The sequence below is a fragment of the Astatotilapia calliptera genome, chromosome 2 (genome assembly GCF_964374335.1).
Source record: "Astatotilapia calliptera chromosome 2, fAstCal68.1, whole genome shotgun sequence".
In the NCBI taxonomy this organism is placed as follows: domain Eukaryota; kingdom Metazoa; phylum Chordata; class Actinopteri; order Cichliformes; family Cichlidae; genus Astatotilapia; species Astatotilapia calliptera.
In genome coordinates, this window is record NC_137423.1 from 22,866,485 (window position 1) to 22,885,222 (window position 18,738).

At 44.2% G+C, this 18,738-nt stretch overlaps 2 protein-coding genes and 1 long non-coding RNA gene across 8 annotated transcripts in view; 2 read left to right on the forward strand and 1 right to left on the reverse strand.

The window, feature by feature from the left end:
- Positions 1–283: 283 nt before the first annotated feature.
- Positions 284–8,077, reverse strand: hdx (highly divergent homeobox). The gene is made up of 11 exons (XM_026188150.2): positions 7,937–8,077; positions 5,257–5,418; positions 4,990–5,136; positions 3,565–4,722; positions 3,430–3,486; positions 3,176–3,322; positions 2,333–2,531; positions 2,164–2,243; positions 1,124–1,216; positions 837–959; positions 284–754 (listed from the first exon to the last, which is right to left on the reverse strand). The coding sequence occupies exons 2-11, from the start codon at positions 5,320–5,322 to the stop codon at positions 494–496; spliced, it is 2,331 nt and encodes a 776-aa protein (XP_026043935.1). The 5' UTR covers positions 5,323–5,418; positions 7,937–8,077; the 3' UTR covers positions 284–493.
- On the forward strand, positions 7,378–9,062 carry LOC113033949 (uncharacterized). The gene is made up of 2 exons (XR_003274100.2): positions 7,378–7,673; positions 8,063–9,062. It is a non-coding gene; the product is annotated as an uncharacterized LOC113033949 (long non-coding RNA).
- A 747-nt stretch (positions 9,063–9,809) lies between these two features.
- Positions 9,810–18,738, forward strand: part of LOC113033954 (connector enhancer of kinase suppressor of ras 2) — a 66,961-nt gene continuing 58,032 nt past the window's right edge. For 3 of the 6 annotated variants that reach the window (XR_013900852.1, XM_080287559.1, XM_080287563.1), the window contains exon 1: positions 9,811–10,188. Coding sequence is in view for 5 of the 6 variants with exons in the window: in XM_080287559.1 (XP_080143685.1) it covers positions 10,125–10,188 (64 nt within the window). In the remaining variant the exon portion in view is untranslated. Of the gene's footprint in view, positions 10,189–18,738 lie in introns of all 6 variants that reach the window. The other 3 variants (XM_080287562.1, XM_080287569.1, XM_026188218.2) reach the window with 3 other exon arrangements.

The following is an 18,738-nucleotide window of genomic DNA, read 5'->3' on the forward strand; positions in this document are numbered from 1 at the left end:
CTGGGGTGAGATAAGATGAAAATAGATGGGGCCTGATTATTCAAGCCTGTATGCTTGGAGTCCCCGTCAGTACTTTCACTGCAGCATTCTGGATGCACTGAAGTTGATTAACTGAACTCATACTGATGGCGCTCCAGTAGCAGTGTGTGTGTATGCAGCTGCGATCATTGCAGTTACAAGTTTGTTAATGTTTTTAAGAAGTTGTATTTTTACAGCTTAAATTCCTACATAATTTCCTACTCATACTCAGTAATACATGAGAAAAACAAAACACGAGACAAAGTTAAGTTAGAGGTCATTTATTGTTCTCTCAAGGCGAATGATATGCAGTAAAAAAGCCCAACAGTCATAAGTGAAGCGTCAATCCACAGGCACTGGGCGTGGAGTGTGACTTTTCCAAGAGTGTTTTTGTAATTGTTAGACACTACAGTCTCTATAGTTTGAAATAAGCCTCTTTTTGGAGTGAGGAAACATCTCTATAAGTGTGTCTGTGTCACTCTGGTTCTGCTTCTGCTTCCTGCATTTGCTCCTCTGATGCAGAGGGCTCGGCAACATCAGTATCATCTTTGATCATGGTGACCAGCGGGACTTCGTTTGCCTGGGCCAGCTGAGGGTCTCTGAAGCTCGCGCAGGCTGCCTGGGGGTTACTGTGGTTGGAGGATTCATCTGCTGACTCAGCAGGAGACTGGGCTCCTCTGTCCACGGTCATGTCCCATTCCTGGTCTGAAGGCTGAGGTAGACTGGCCATGAGTTCCTAAACATGCACGGCACAACTCAGCTTAGACACTGATAATAAGCTTTTCTCATTTAACATATAAACAAGACTGTGAACATACCTGCTGCCTCTCCAGGTCATTGTTCCTCACAGCACTGAGCAGGCTTTTTGTGAAGCTTGCAAGATCCTGGTACTTTTGTTTTTGGTTCTCTAGCTCATTCTCCAAGAACTGGACTTCCTCATGCTGAAACAGAAGGATCCAAACAAGGCAAAGAATCCATTCAGAATTTAAAATAATGCTAATTCAGGTTACAGCACATTTAGCATCGTGCATTTTATCCTTGCCGCTTTTACAGCACCGTGAGCAATGCTTTGTGAATGTGTCACAGTCTGTGTGGGTGTTTTCACCTTGAATTCCAGCAGGTTCTGCATTTGCTCAAGGTCCGAAGCCACTAATTCATCCTCATCGGCTTCCTCGTCCTCATCGATCACTTCGATCTTCTGTTAAAAAACACAGACATCAAATCACTTTAAACTCTGGAAACGAGCAAAGAAAAATGATTTCCAACAGTTTCGGTGATAATTATACCCTTATACACATTACATGAAGCCTCTCCTCAATTAAGTAAACAATACATCACCATCATCCTCGTCAATAAATAATCCAGAGAATGAGAATGAAAAGGCTTTTACAATTATTTAAAACTAATTCATTTAAAACCTAATAACCCAACAGTCATCTTAATCAGTGCTCTAGAACTATTATTTAGAAAAATGAGCTGAGGCAGAGAAAAATAAATACAATTATTGGCTACATGGTGACCCTTTAATCACAACAAGCTAAGATAAAAAAAATGTGCCTGCGATTGGTCAAGAAATGTATTCGTAAGCATTGTATTTGTCACTAGGTTGCTTTTGATTTTATACACTGCTACATTTCTCCTGGGTACTAATTAAAATCCTCTAAAGCTTAATGTATGAACATAATATTAGCTCTACTATAATGTTGAAAAGTCCCCTTTGAAAAAAGGCTGACTAAGCACATTGCACATTGTGATGTAAGTTTGCGAGTCACCGGGTGGCAACCTTGAAGACTCAGAAAAATGTAGCCACTGCTATGTGCAGTTCCTTTAATGGAGACCTGAGGCTGTTTCTAAAAGTGAGTTGACATCCACAGACTTGCATGTTAAGATCTCCAACATTTTTAAAGCTTGTACTGAAACACATTATAAGGAGTTAGCGGTTTAATCTTTCTGGTAAACAGACTGCACTCCAAGCATCCCCTTTAATACTGCAGTGAATTATAGTTGCTGTCAACCAAACTAGCTTCAGTTTTAGCAGACAACTCTCAGCCTAATTGCTAAACTCATATCATTACATGTTAATATGAATTCTACAAATCACAAAAGCTAATGAGGCTCTAATATAAAGAAGAACTCATAAAGTACCACATTATTGGCCATTGGAGCAGCATTGGACAGATCGTTTCCATCCTCTCCATCCCTGTGTTGTGAATCGATGGTGCCATCTAGGTTTGAGATAGATACTGCGTAAATGCCGGGATGCACGGTTTGTACACAGGATGTGTTAATGTGCGGACGGCATCAGCGGCCTCACCCTCAGACAGGCACACAGAGCCGCCATCGTTCATGTCATCTCCGATTTCAGGGGTTCTGAGGCGCTCCTCGTTAGGGCTGAGGGACACTGGCGATTGGTTTCCTGGCGATGAGGTTGTGAATACAGCAGGCCCACCTTTGGGTGGAGGGATTTCAATACCCATCAGACGGTACTTCCTCCGTCTGTTACTGATCCATGTCTGTAAATCATGTGAGAACAAATGGGAGACCGGGATAAGTATCAGCAGGTGTCCGGTATATTTCCATACCCGGATTTTCTATGAGTGCGCTTATTAAACAAATGGACTGCCTCTTTGATCTGTAACAAGATTCTCTAACACTGATTCATCCAATCACCAAAGTCAGAAGGCAAGGTCAGATGGTGAACTGCACCAGTTGCAGCAAGGAAATTATTTTGCAGTGATCTGAAGATAGTCCTAATTTACTGTAACTCTGAAGGCAAAAGTTTTATTCCTTGCAATAAATATCCTTGTAAGTGAGATGGCACAGGGTCATGTGTGTGTGTCAGGACTTAGAGACTATATTTAGTCTACCAGCATTCCTGCTGTGGCCCTGATATATAACAGCATGACTTTTACACAACATTGTGCAAGTAAGTTAGAAAACCTGACCCAGAAAAGTTGTTCTTTTCTCCTTTCTAACAGCCCTCAAGAGCTCAGACAAGTTAAATAGTCCTGTTTCCACTAAATGTCATAAATAAGTGAACAACTGAAGACCCAAAGCTTTACCATTTGTTTTGTAGCGTATGCAATGCCATGTCTCTTTTTTGATTCTTCCAAACCTAGAATACATTAAGCTATTTCTTTCTTGTTGAGTTGGCTACCTTGACTATTTCAGTGTCTACATTGAGTTGGTTTGCTGCAGCGCTGATCTTCTCCCTGCACACTGAGCCCAGGCTGGTCATGCCTCGGTCCCAGTAGCGCTTTAGCTGGATAAGATCCCCATCACTGAACTGGGTCCGATCCTGCAGCTGAAAACACAAACACCTGTCTGACTACATGTCTCGCATCTATAATTGTATTACTTATTTCCAGCATGCTACATGCGTGCATAAATGTGGTGCTTTAGAGCGCTTACTGTTCTCTTTCTGGAGTTGCTAATAACCCAGGGGGCAGCAGATACACCAACTGCAGTCTGCACACAAAGACACGCAGGTTAAATCTGTCAACTCACTTAAAGGGACGAATGTACCAGCAATAAAACCGCTCCTACTTGTGAGCTGGATTCCCCTGTAAGTGAGGTCTGTGCTGTGAGGGAGTAGCTGCCCTGAAGCAATGCGGGTCTGGAGCTCGTCATCGGAGGTGTGTGGTTTCCTCGCACGACAGACACTTCGGCCCCGATTGGGCTGGCTGACGTCTGCTCCCTGTGGATGTGTGTTTGAGCGGCCATATTTGCCAACTCTTCTTCCCTTTGCCACTCATCTTCTTCATCTCCAGTTTCCATGGCAATGGAGAAGTTATGACTGGTGTCCAGAGGTGCTGACCTGTGGGTTTCCTGGCTTTTACGAGCTGATTTTGGTCCGGGTCTGAGGCGGTCCCTGTCGCCCTTTTCTGACAAGGTGAAAACCTGCTGAATACGAGGTGTCTGATCAGAGGAGGGGCCGGCGTTGTGAACTGGCAAGGAGACCCGAGTTTTCTGCGGAGCAGGCGGCTGAGGTTGTGGGTTGGAGTGAGGTCTGGGCTGAAGCTGAGTCTGGGATTGTGAGGAAGAGGACCAAGGGCGAATTTGCGCTGTACCGTATTGTCTAGTCCAGCTGTGAGGTACTACCCCTGCTCCTGCGCTTACCCCCCCCTCCCCAAGGGATAAAGCGCCTTTTCTGACTGCAGTGTAGACTAAAGGCCCTGAGGCAGAAGTGAGGGATGGGAGATTCTGAGAAAGTGACACTAACTTGGAGTGGACGGGTGAGGAGGAGGAGGAACTGTTCCTGATCTGCAGCACCTGGTTCATCAGAGATGAGGATGTGTGCGCAGAGAGGTCAGAGTCTGACTGAGGCGGTGGGGCCGCGGCTCTCGGTCGGGACTGAGGGCCAGGGTTCAGAGAGTAGATCCCTGTTAGTATTACATCATTGTTGTTGTTGCTTCCACTGCTTAGGGGTGAGGAAGATGAGGGCGGGGAAGGTGTCGACGACACAGAAGGGAAGGACGAGGATGGAGGGAGAAGGTGCACGCGGTTCTGGATGCTCCGCGCTGCAGTCATGTCAGCAGGAAGCAGCGCTCCTACTGCTAGGCTGTGATTGGACAAAGCACCTCCGGCCAATGTGTGATTGGAGAGCATTCCCCCAGCTAGTCCATGACTAGATAAGGAATGAGACACCCCTCCATTCTGGGGAACCTTGGAGGCGAGCTTACGCCTTTTGTTGCCAACCCATGTCTGCAGGGAGAGAGCAATCAGCTCAGTAACATCACTTAAAAAAGCATTCTGCAAAACATTAGGGGAACTAATTCTGCTAAGTGAGGGCAATAACTCATGACTCTACACTAGATGAAGAGCTCGCATAGTATAGATCTGACTCACTGCCTTGATTACCTGCTGCGGCATTACATGAACATTCCTTAATAAAAACGAAACAGAGCATAAATCATAGCAAAGGGTTCCCTACTGCTCGTTCACACGCACAAGCACATTTTATGGGCCTACCCGGACAACACTGAAGTCCAATTTGGCCTCCTGAGCACACTGCAGTATTAGCTGGAAGCAAGACTTGCTCTGATTGGTCATCCCATTCTCATAGTAACGTTCCAGGATCCTCTGCTGCTCAGCCGTAAATACTGACCGCAGGTTCATCTTAGGGGAAAAGGAAAGATAATTACTACTACTAAGTCCCAGCTCGCAGAAATTTTAATTATTTAATTATGGAATTTTCTTTCTTTGGCTAAAACCAACAGAAACTCTTGATGTACTCACCGTCTGCAGGCCACGCCTTTGTGGCCACGCATCCATTCTACTGCTGGAGGGGAACGGGGCAGCCATGCAGATCAAAGCGAAACCTCCGTATTTCTACATTTGCACTATTTTGTTTGTGCCCATTTTGTCTCAGTGTACCCGACGTGCCGCTGGGTAGTGTGGCTGAGGAGAAAGCAAAGCAGACAACACCTTCTTGCAAAGTGTAAACAAAGAGTATAAATAGTAAAAGAAAAGGAAAAAAAAACATTACTCCATTTAGCAGTGTGGATTGACAAAAAAAGCCCCAGAAATGAAATCACTTTTATCACACACACCTATATACGTAACAAAAAAGTCTTGAGCCACCACTCGTTTCTTTATATTTTGCTCGGAAAATAGGAAATAAGTGCAGTGATTAACTGAAACACATATGGTTCACCTTATATAACTATATAAATACAGTATATAAGGCAAAGACAGAGGTACAGCTTTAAAGCCAATACTTGGTGCAACCACCTTCATTATTCAGCACAGCCTGGACTCCCTGAGCCAAACTTTCTTGTCATTTCTTCAGGTAGTCTTAAGGAATAGTTTTCCAGGCTTCCTGAAGGGCATTCAAACCTATTCTTTGCTTGTTGGCTGCTTTTTGTTCTGTTCTGTCAAGACCATCCCACAGTGCTCTAATAATGTTGAGGTCTGAGCTCTGGGGAGGACAATCCATGACTGATAGTGTTTTTCTATCCAGGTATGCTTTTATCGCATTGGCAGTTTGTTTTGGGATCATTGCCATACTGAAAAATGAAGCTGTTGACAGTCAGACAGCTTCCATGCATGACAACACCACCAACTGAAATGCAGCACCAAACCATGACAGAGCCTCCATTGTATTTTACAGATGGCTATAAATCCTCGCTGTCATACCTCTCTCTCATAACTGAACCAGAAATTTCAAATTTGGATTTGGCACTCCATCAGACCTGTTGCCACTGATTTTCAGTCCAGTTCTTGCTCTCCCTCTTTCTCCTTGTTTTCCTTCCTTACCTACGACTGAGACCATTTCTAATGAGGCTTCTCTGAACAACAGATGATTCAGCTGAAGGTCAGATGCATTTCACAGGTCCTGTGTTAGGCTTTTTCATCATTTTTTTCAACCTCTACTTGTCCAATTTCCTCACATTTGTTTTTGTTTTTTGGATACACTGCACACCACACCAAGATATGCCAAGTTGTCAACTAACCTCTCGTTAGCAATCACCTGTCAAACTCTGTTATGTTTGGGATTTTTTTGTGAATTAAATTAAAGAAATGACAACAAATTATGTGATTCTGCAACAGACTGCTAGTAACAAATAACATTTTAACAATTTAAAAACAGTTCTTTGCTAAATTGTTATGTGTAGATATGAAACCGGTTCATCCATTGAGTTAAGAGCCTTTTTTATGCTTGAATGAGTCATAGTCAAGTGGTTTAAACAACCAAACAAACAAACAAAAACAGCATCTCTCTGAAAATGCTCAGGTGCACCAACTGGATTGGAAAAGAGTGAAAAAAATAAACAATTTCAAAAGAAAAACATTGAAAATCTTGCAGAACTATTTCTCGGATAACTGCAAAATTAAAAGACAGTCTGGCTCCTTGAAAGCAGAATGCAAAGGAAAGAGGGCACAGGGCATAAAAGTTATAATAGTCCAGTACTATAATAGCATAACAGTACTCAGTCATTTGAGCAGCTGCGTAATTTTAGTGCAGTTAAAATACTCAAAATACTAATCAAAACAAGTACTTGTTTTGTCAAATGAAAACCACTAAGAGTACTTTAATAAATCCAAAATTCATAATTACATACTTATAAATGATAACGTTATGCCTGACTTTTGGCAAAAACAAAACAAATGGTCCTGTTGAAACTCCTGGTAATTGTTAGAGCCATTCAGCCTTCAATTTAATTGTACACACCGTCATGAGTAATGAAGTGGCACACAGGTAACCTTGTCCATTTGTTACAAACTGATTTATTAACATGGCTGAGTTAAATGTGAGACTTTTAAATGTGTGCAAGTTTCGTAGCAGTGCTGTCCTGCGTTAGGACGGGGTCGTGAGGAAGAAAACAGCGGTAGCCAAATTAGCGTAAAAAAACCCACGCGGACTTTCACAGAGCTGGGAAAACAAAGGCGAACAAGTTTTAAAGCAGAGCTGGGAAATGTTTTGTTTGAAACAAAAGTCACATACGGGAATGTTGTGCGACCAATAAGCAGGCGGCAGGTTTATTTTGAAAGGCTGACTGCGCATGGCTACAGTCAATATGGAAACATTAAGGAGAGAATTAGCAAACAAATTGTGGGCACGTCAGGAAACGGCGGATTCCGGCGCGGATTTACCGCACGGGAGGCTCGTGCCATAACTTTACGGTCGAAAACCCGCACAGTAAACTGACCGGGTAAGAACCGCTTTGTCACAATGGCAACACAGACAGCCTACGTTAGCTTGCAGGCCCGAGCGGCCATGTCTGAGCCAGCCAACGTTAGCTAGCATTAGCATAGCTCTCCCAATGGATAGCTGCAGCTAAACTTTTCCTTCAAATCTGTGATTTCCCGACCGCGGCAGGATCATTCTCACTGACCCTGCCTTCGAGCGGATGCCAGGCTACAAAGCGTTCTGGGGTACCCTGAAGCAAAAAGGAAAAATCACGTCCCTACATACCATTTTTGATGTTAAAATCAGACGAACGCTCAAATTCAGCAGATTTCTTCACCAGTCCCCTTTGCTAGACAATGAAATCAGAACGTCCGATCATCAATTCTAATCATGATTGTGACGTATTTGCAGACAGGAGCCAATGGGAGCTCGAGATCATCGCTGTCACGTTCGGAACAGGCTGAAAACTGAGCACCGTAGTCCCGCCCACCATTGACTTTGTTCACAGGACTGCTGGAAGGAGGAGGTCACAGACATGGAAGCAGTGGAAAGTTTGGGTGGGGAATGCCTCGTTTTCTCTTCACCTGGATATCTCTTACTTAAACTGCCCTCTACAGCACTGCACAAGGAGGAACTGTTTCACTACAGGCTGCAAAAAAATAACACAACAACCCCCCCACGCACACTTTGTTTGATTGCAGATGTGTTTAGAGTTCTGGCTAAGGTCTTCATGAGTTATTATACGTTTCGCTGAATATTAGAATTTGCTTTTGGAGATGTAAAATCTACACTTATAAAACTTTAAGATGGTGTAAATATGCACATATGTTTTCATTATATGAATTTGTTATGATAATGAAGATACAAAACATATATATGTGAACTGAATTACTGTTTATAGTAATAAAGTTTAAGCACCTCATCTAACATAAGTTTGGATGCACTCTCAGCAAGGTCCACAACGTAGCTGATTTTCAGTACCTGTTACAGCCAAGGAGTTTATAGGTAACACTAACAATCAACACGGAGACTCGGTGCTATAAAAAAATAGGTGCTGATTTCTATTCAATTACCATTTTTGGACATAAACGAATCACAGCAGCAGTCACCTCAAGGTGCTTTTATTGTAAGATACCTCTATAATAGAGATTTTTCTGTATGAGAAACTGATATTTGATGTTTGTTTTACTTTGAATCTATGACAATGAAACAAAGACTTGCCTGTCAATTGCAAATATTATAAAACAATAATTGAATCTCGTTTTAATTTAGATGACTTCTAGAGTCATTATTAATATAAACTGCCACTAAGAAGGGTCACGTAAGCACTTTGTACTGTTGCTAATTTTTTTTATAATTCTGCCGAATTAATTAATTAATTCTCTCAATAAAGATGTCTCTCATTCCTAAACGATGACCTGAAACGGTATCTATCGTGAGTGGAAGTTGGTGGTGTGGATGTGTGTGGAAGCGGGCGCTGCTGTAATCCATGACGTCACCTGGTTCCCAGGTACGCAGCAGGGGGCGCTGTTCCTCCCAGCTAGGGTCCACACAGCGAGCAGCAACGCCTGACAAAGTTGATGCTGATTTCCTCACAGACTGAACTTTAAAAAAAGGAGGAGGAGAAGAAGAAAAATCTTACACCTGCTTGCCATGTGATGCGGCACGAGCTGCTGACGCGCAGACGTGGTATTGCAAAGCAGCGCTGACGAATTCTTTCTTTGCTGGGAAGAAAAAAAAACATAATTAATGATCATTTCTGAAAATTTCCACAAGTGCCCTACTTATACCGTCTCTTGTATTCAGTAGAACCTACTGCATTTCATATATTATTTATCAGGGTGTTGCTGCTACATAGTCTGCTGTTTATTTACTGTTTGCATTACCCCAACCCCCAGACACCCCTCCCACATTGTGTATATGTACATGTGTATGTAAGGCAAGGAGGGAGGGAGACCGAGAGAGATCCTCCCTATATGGTGTGCGTTGCACCATTCCCTGGTCTGTATTATGAGTGGTGGCCCTAGTGATGCTGCAGCGAGGCGGGCTGGAGGGGGAAAAAAGAGGAGAGGAGAAGGAAGGGAGGGGAGGGGTCGCTCCATCCCCTGTGCGCCCACCGAATCCACTTCTCACAGAGCGCGGGGCTGCTGGCTGGCGGGAAGGCACGAGAAAGAGAGCGAGAGAGTGAGAGAGCGAGGGAACGAGAGGAGGGAGGGAGAGGGAGAAGCGAAGAGAGAAGAGGAGAAAAGCGTGTGTGTGCGTGTCCGTGTGTGCGCGTGTGGATTGCACCACCGCATCCAGTTCACCGTTTTCTGCAGGCGGCCATGCTCCGATGGAGAGAATAAACCCGACCACGTCTGGTTTCCCCACAGATTTAGCCACTCCGCTCCGTGTTTCCAGATGTGACTGACAAGTCGTTTTATGTCGCCCGCATTGAGCTGTGCGCCGTTCATCTCGGATAGACTGTGACACCATGGCTTTGGTTATGGAACCTATAAGTAAATGGACACCAAAGCAGGTGCTGGACTGGATGAAAGGTAATGTTGGATACCCCACCACCATCACCCCCATCCCCCTTTTCTCTTTCTTTTTTTCTCCCTGTTGCACCATGCTCTAACGTTTTCATGCTGCTTGTGGTTAGACCGACGATAACGATAATGATGATGAGGATGGTGATGATGATGGTGGTGGTGATGAGTAGCAGAGGGCCACGCTCTGTGCATGTGTGTTCTCCTTGTCCAAACCTGTACCCTGCGCCAGACCACTCGGAGACTGATTAAAGTCACTAAAGTGGACCGAAATGCGTTCGAGCATGGATTCCCCCCCCCCATTAAGAAGCGGGGACTTCAGGCTTCTGTCATCTGGCTTGCTTGAGAGCGCATCTCCTGCAAGCCCAGCCATATATGGCAGCGGCGGCGGCATCTCTCTCATCAATGAATGCTGAAGATATGTCATCTCCGCTCACTGGCACATGCCCTTATCAAACCCATGTCAACTCTCGCCGTGCATGTGTGCGCGTGCCAACCGTGCGTGTGTGATTAATGTAGTTAGCTGCATGCACCCCCCCCCCCCCCCCCCGCCCCCGCCCCCTCCAGTGGCTCACGCCAGCCCGTTTCAGCACCGTGGACAGCGCAATGCCGCCTGCCATATAAGGCAAACGCAGCGATCACACTCGCTTTTTTTTTTTTTTTTTTGCTTTTTTCCCCCTGCTGCTCGCTTTGCTGGCACGAGTTAAGTCCCTTCAAAGCGACAGTATGAATGAGTAATCCCTAATCGTGCGTGTGTGTGTGTGTGTGTGTGTGTGTGTGTGTGTGTGTGTGTGTGTGTGTGTGTGTGTGTGTGTGTGTGTGTGTGTGTGTGTGTGTGTGTGTTTGGTGGCGGTGGTAGGTGGTGTTCTCACACACATGGTCATCTACAGAAGCTGTGAGAGAAACTGTGGTAGGCCTATTGACAGACAATAGAAATGGAAAGGGAGGGTGTCCGCAACCCCTTACTTAAGAGGATGACTTAATCGCTCCTTGTTTGATGACTCAGACTGTTACAGGAGTGTAACAGATACTTTGCGAGTGTGTGTTTGAATTATATATGCAGTGGCCAGGTTCGGTATTTAATGTAGAGATGTGCTCGATCCCCAAGTCCCTGTGTGGCTTTTTGGGACCACTACTTTCCTCGTGTGACGGCCAAGCGGTGATCTCTTGGGTTGGAGAGTCAAGGTATAGCCAACACACCATCTGAGTACGCGGAAAGGGATTATTTTGGGATGCGTTACATTAAAGTGATTACGACGTTGTTCCAGGTTTTTATGCTCCCCTCTACCTCTACCTCTCTCTTTCTCCTCGGCCTCAGCCAGTGGAGCTCCAGCTTCATGCTCTGATCCGTGGAGTGCTCATTCGGCACTGCATATTAAGAGAGGCTGAGCGGATTTCTTTTAATGTTTTTGTTTGTTTGTTTGTTTTATGTGAGATTACATGGGGGCAGGCCAAATCGTGAATAGATATCGCAACTTGGAGAACAGAAACAGAACACAAAATAAAAAGAAACATTTGCTCACAAGATGTCGAGAAGCAAGTGATCAGAGCTTTTACCCCCTTTTACAGAGCCAGTGCCAACAAAAAAGTGATGTCCACCTTATTTGCAGTTTCTCCAGTGTAAACAAACCCTCTCTCCACATGTAGCCCAGGTTCCATTTGATCAGCAAGAAAAAAACCCTGAAAAACAGAACATAACTGTTGAGCTGGTGGGTCTAATTTCCACTGTCATGTTGTGATCGTCATTAAGCCATCGCATCCCACTGCAATTTAAAAGCTCTCAGTGTGGAAAAGAAAAAAACGAGGAAAGAAACTCAGTGCCACGATTCAAATCCACCTGCTCGATAATGAGTACAAATGATCGTGCTTCACGATTTTTCACGTTTTGTTACATGCAAATCCTAGACGTCTTAAAGCACTGTTTATAAAAAAAAAACAACTTTATGTTCAGTGAAGGACAAGCAAAGAAATATGTCCACATTTGCATCCAACCCTTTGAAGGAGAACTGTTTCATCTTGGTCACATAAAACAAGCCACATCCCGGCCTCTTTCACATGAAGCTCGGAGGCTCGTTTTCATAGATGTTTGCCAGCATCTCACAGTGTCATCCCTGTTCTTGTGAAGCTCCTTCCCCCTTGTTTTTTTCCCCTGCAGGGATTTATAACAGACCAGTGGAAGGCATCTTATTTTCGCGTGAACAAAGTAAAATGTGAAAAGCTAGTGCTAATCTGTCCGTTTATGTGGGTTCCAATTTGGCCTCTTTGCTGGGGAGCACCCCGTCTCTCTCACGCCGATCTAAGTACTCTTGTACCATTTTAGCAGAGCAGTGACTCTGAGACCTTCTCTTAAGAAGAAGTACTTCAGCAACCCCCCCCCCCCCCCCCCCCTTTGCTTTTGCAAACACTTAGCAAACACGTGGGTGCCGACAACAAACATTAAGATAAACTGATATTTTCCCCGCATGAAGAAGCCAAAATTATCTCCCTTTTTCATGGTGTAAATGCTGTGCCTGTAAAATGTGTTTACTGTCATTTGATGAAAGAGAGAAATAACAAACACATTCAAACATGTTATGAACCAGTGCAAGAATCGTGCAAAAGTCTGAAAACTATTGAAAGAAAAGTCAGTAAAAAAAAAGAAAAAAAAAGAATAATATCCATGACTTCGAATATTTTGTCAGCTGTGTGAGTGTGCAAAAAGCAGCCAGAAGCTGTAGCTCTTGGAACAAAATGAGCCATTTAAGTGATCCGTGAGCGTGGGTGATGATTTGGGCATCAATCAGCGGATACCCGTCTACATTTTTGGGAATCCATCCCTTACCAGCACAACAACAACCACACAAGCTCTGCTCTTCTGTGTGGGACGGCGTCTTCTTCTTTTCCTTTTCCTCCACAGCCCTTTCCTTTTATATGAACGGAAACACGATATTCTGCAGCCCCAGCCAGAAAACCTGACACAGCTATAGCAGACCATACTGTATCTCCCGCTGCTGTAGAAGGACTACTCCAGCGGCAGAACACTGGCGAGCCTCACAGAAAGATGACTCATCAGCATTTGTTTTGATTTTAAACACCCACACCGGAGGACTTTCCTCTATGTATGTGCGCGTGTGAGCGCATGATGCATCTCCAAGGGTGTGTGCAGACGCAGTGGATGCGTTAAGCGTGGCGCGCTCCAATCTGGGCTTGTTTCTGAGTCCTCTTTCAGCCACACGGTATCGGCAGCTTGCTGATGCATACATTGACAGGAAAATGAATGAATAAGGCAGCTCACTTTTCCTGCAGTAATCCCTCTTACCTCTCCGCGTGCGCTAATGTATTGGAACGATCTCGATGTAAATGGTGGGGTGTCACATTTGATTCAGCGCGAGGCTGCTTTGGGTGACTATAGACTGTAGTCTGTGTTCAGATGGAGGGAAGATTCCAGCTCACTAATGTGTAGTAGTGTGATCTTATTAAAGAGCTCCTCTCAATGTTATGTGGTAGATTAAGTCTCCTGGAGTGTTAAGGACCATGTTTAGCATCATTCCATACTGTGCCTTCTGATTGCGTCTCCCGCTGGTATGGTAAGGAAGTCTGTGTTGCAGAACACTTCCCCCCGGCTCTGACTGTGTGCTTGTCGTAGTTTCAGCTGCATTAAAGATTGAAGAGTGTGCCTTATTATGGGGCGGGGGGGGGGGGGGGGGGGGGGACACACGCGAAAACTCCTCGTGTCCTCTATTATTCACAAAAGAAATGCTGAGGTGAAAGCGTCACGTATGGGCACCGATGCTGCGAAGCATAGGATAGGATAGATAGATATGCGCGCACGCTGACACGGGCATGGATACAAAAACTCTGGAGCAGCAGCTTTAAAGTGGGGCATCCGTAGTCATGGAAACCAGATCTGATCATGTTGGGAGTCACGGCACATGTCATAAGATGGGGAAGCAGCAACACGCACACGCAGATGCCCAGCGCACATCCAGACTCGTGTAGACCCATGCCGCATATTCACATGTTTCCCCTCCGCCTGCTTCATTGCCTCGAGTTAGGGACAGATAGAGAGAAGAGACCGCGGGGACATGAATTCAGAGATCGGGAGGCCCAAAGCGAAATGAAAGAAAGGCTGAGGAGCCTAAGATGGGGGAGGAAATGAGGGTGCGTGAAAAGGGAATGCTGGGCATGATGGCGAAAGGGAGAAGCGGTTTCAGAGCGGGGTGTAGAATAGGGGATGCAGTGGGCATCATATCAAAGCACCCGGTCTATCCGGCTGCTCGGACAGAGGGGCCTGTGTGTGTGTGTGTGTGTGTGTGTGTGTGTGTGTGTGTGTGTGTGTGTGTGTGTGTGTGTGTGTGTGTGTGTGTGTGTGTGTGTGTTCACATGTCCGTTACTGGATTGTTTTTGCACCTGTTGTTCCGGGGCTGCCGTTTTACGGCCAAACATGTTAGGATCAAATGAAGTTTTTCAACCCAGGGCCAAAGACTTCAGATGAGGTCTTATAATATACAAACGGGATCACTTGAAATATCTAATTAAGCCAGCAAATGTGCACTATAAAATCCTTTATGGTGCACACTAACAGCTTGCTGTGAAACTACATTCAGTTTTCTTCATTCTTTGCGCAAAAACCATTTGATTGCTGTTAATGCCTGTGAGGTAAAAAAAAAAAAAAAAACTTAACCGCAGTTACAGTTTTTACAGTATAAAGTTGTAGGTTTCTTTGGCAATCACAGACTCATTGGAATATAAATGCTTGAATCCAATAATTTAGAAAGCCAGCCAGGATGCTGTTGTAATGTAACAGGCTAGAGCAGATATGTCAAACTCATTTCACATCATGTGCCATACACCAATGAAAGTACATAAACTTGTACAGTTACAGAAAATGCTCTAGTAGTTTATTGCTCAGACTGTCCCGTAATGGTAAATTTTGAATATAAAGTTTTCATTAACTGAGAGAAAATATCCTTGTACTTTGGTGTAGTATGACTGGGAATAGAGGTGGAGGTCTTTATCTGTAGGAAAAGCTGTAAAACCTGTTAAAATACAGTTAAAAGTTCGATCTCTAATTCACATCTTCTAAAGCTGTCTGGTGGACTGGATTGGAGTCTATGATCATAAAGTTAGAAAGTATCCGGGCACTAAAATAAATGTCAAACAGCGACTCTTATTTTAGCTCTGTTTTGTTCTCCACCAGCTTCTTGGTAGCAGCTAAATGGCTCGTTCCCCTGCTCTCGCTGCTAACTGTGTGGCCGTGTAGAGTTAGATTTTTAACATACACCTTTTTAATCAGCTCAAAATTATTACCTGCTATGATTGCCTCCCCCAAGCACCCCGATGTCCTTTGCAGACAGTAAATTAATCCAGATTTTATGTAAAGTTGCAGCTCAAATGTAAATGGGTTAGAACAGAGACAGTTGGGGCTCGTGAGGTAAAACTAAAGCTCATGTTAACATATTATCAGTCTTTCTATTCCAGCCTTACTGTAGTCACTTCACATTCTCTCAGGTAGGTCAGATCCTCAGAGTAAAGCGCTGCCCGTGAACTCCTCGCAGTTTTCTGGTTGACCCTGTTCTGTGAGATTGCCTCTTGGCACCTCCCTGCAAGCTGGATCTCAGAGAAGATGCCGTGGTGCACTTGAAGTGTACAGGGGAGCTAAAATGCCACAGTCATAAGAATATTCTGGCATGATGTGATGAATATTTCACAGTAGGAATATTTTTAGTGAGAGCTGTGTCTTTTCCTTGCGCTCGCCGATGCACTTACTCCGGCTCGGATCTCACAGTTGGAGGGTAAGGCAACAGGACAGGAGTCTTTGGTGCTTGTCACCACTCTTAGCCCAGGCCACAAACTGACCCAAACATTGTCTCAAAGAAGGACGAAGGTTTGACTGATTTCAGCTGACATTAACAGCCAGGCAGTGGAGCCTGTTTTCCGCAAGTTGTTGGTTTTTTTCCAATTTGAGGCAAACTCAACTCTAAGAACAAGAACTCTTCAACAAGCTTTCAGCCATAGTGGAAGGCATGTACAGGCTACTGTGTTAGTATTTGTGTGCTTAATGTGTGTGCGCGATCCTTAGCTTAGTATCAGTGCAAGGTCTTGAGGGGAAGCAACTGCTGATCGCTCACTTCTGCTCGGAGGCCTATCTCTCCCTTTGGTTGCCTGGCAACCCTTGTGTTTCTGAACGGGAGGGGTTTATTTTGCCCAGGAAAGAGGAAAAGATTGGAGGGAACCGCATGAAATGTGGATGAAGCTGTCAACATGAGATGCTTTCTCAAGGCTTAGCACTCTGGGATTCAGGGATGGTCAGGATCAAGGGATCCCTTAGTGCAGGGGTGGGCAATTCCAGGCCCCGAGGGCCGGTGTCCTGCAGGTTTTAGATCTCACCTTTGGTCAACACACCTGAATCACATGATTAGTGTGTTACCAGGCCTCTGGAGAACTTCAGGACATGTTGAGGAGCTAATTTAGCCATTTAAATCAGCTGTGTTGGTTCAAAAACACATCTAAAACCTGCAGGGACACCGGCCCTCGAGGCCTGGAGTTGCCCACCGCTGCCTTAGTGTTTCCTATAGGGATCTATTTAACGCACAAACAACACAGGGCCTTTGACTTGAGGTTATAAAAACATAACTGCGCTTGCTACATTCATATTTTAAAAACAATAGACAAATGTGTCAATCAGTTAATCTCACAGTAATTTTAAGAATAAAAATTAAAACTATTCAGAACCTACAGTCATATTACTAAAATCTATATCTCTCCCTGTCGGACTGCATATTCTCTTCCAGCTGAATGTTTTGAGTACTGCACGTCTAAAAGAGAGAAAAGAGAAAATGGCCTTGCAGGCAACACAGCATAAAAAAAAAACAAGTACAGAGAAAAATATTTACACAAGCTGCCAAGCAGACACCTTTTGAAGCAGTGTCTGCTGATAATGGTAATATACTCAAACATAACAGAAAATTAGCATTTTGAGTGACCGCTGGAACCTGTCTTAATTAGCCCTGAGATCTTGGGTTTGGTCTTCTCTTTGCTATTGATGTCTGTGCCGTGTCATCACGCCAAGAATTAAAAAGTCTTTGGAGAAAAAGCTGTGGATGCTTATGAGTCTGGGAAAGGATTTTAAAAAAATCTCAGAAGTATTTGAAATAATTACACTTTAAAGAAAGTCGTTTGAAGCAACTGCGAATTTGGGAGCGGCCAAGGAGCGACCCTTTTAATGCAAATTTCACCACAGGATGTGCAGCTTGCTCTCCTGACTCCTGTGTCAATGTGAAGGTTAGCAGTTGGGTCAGGAACCAAACCCATATTTTGCATATTGTTGTGAACAAACAGGCAAAGAGCAGGCATCTGTATGTGCTTTGTAAAGGCAAATCAAAGATGGTTGGCCTCTTTAACAGTAGATGTGTTTGGCAGGATTTTTTAGGATAACAGTTTTAAAAACATGGACAAATCCACCAAAGAATGGCTCAAAAACAAAAAATGGACGCTATTAAATGATAAAGAGGACAATAGAATCCTGCTGAAATGTTGTCGGGGGATTTAATCCAGGCAACATATCCAAGAAAACCCTGCTGGAACTGACAGCAATCAGCAATTTGTGCTGAAAAGTGGATAAAGATTTTAGCAAGACCATGACAGAGAGCAGTGGATTAAATAAAAGACGCCATAGAGGTGCTGATTTTCTGCTCTGAAGAATGCCACACCTCAGGGTTTTAATGGTTACAAAGAGTCCAGTACTAGTAATATACATGAATAGCATACATGCAAAACTACTGTAATACTACCAATATTTCCTGTCCTGTCTCCTCTTGTAGTTCAGTAATAATTCATTTAAAAAAAAAACCTTCTAAGTCTGATCATCCAGAAGTGAGAAGCGCTACTCAGACTCTAGTTCACAACCTTTCACGGGAGAATTTATGCTGTTGTGAATACTCGGGATGTCATTTTATGTCAGGCTGCAGGCAGTAGCCTTGATTTGAAAAGAAAAAAAATACTATCGATCAAAACTGTCTGAGAAGTCAGACTGTTGACAGTTGACACATTTCTGTTACCAGATGTCATCTGAGGTGCAGAAATCAGAGACGTTACGAGCGATGCTGAGACTCAGCAACTACAGTTCCTGAACTGTGTCGGGCAAATAAACAACCGTTACTGGAAAGACACTGAGTGGCCTGAGCCCACTGGAGAATAATTACAAATAAGCTATGATAAAACATCTTATTCCTTAGAATATTTCCCAGAGGGTACGAGAACAAGCTTATGACTATGAAAGACATTTCACATTCAAAATTGCTTTTTGTGTATTTCGGTTGGGCTTGTTTGTCCTGCACAGGAGAGTGAGGTCAGTTTTCATATTTTCTGAACACTGCAAACTGTCTGAGGATGCAGTGACTGCATCTCACACACTCGCTGTGGCGCAGTTGTGTCATCTGAGTATACAACATTTTAATATCATTAACGATGTGGTGAGGTTATGGTGCTGAGAAAGCTCGTCTCTTATAGCGCTTGTTCGTGGCAGCGTTTGTGCGCCATGTGCTATTTCCAGCTGGCACATGAACTCGGCAGATGAAC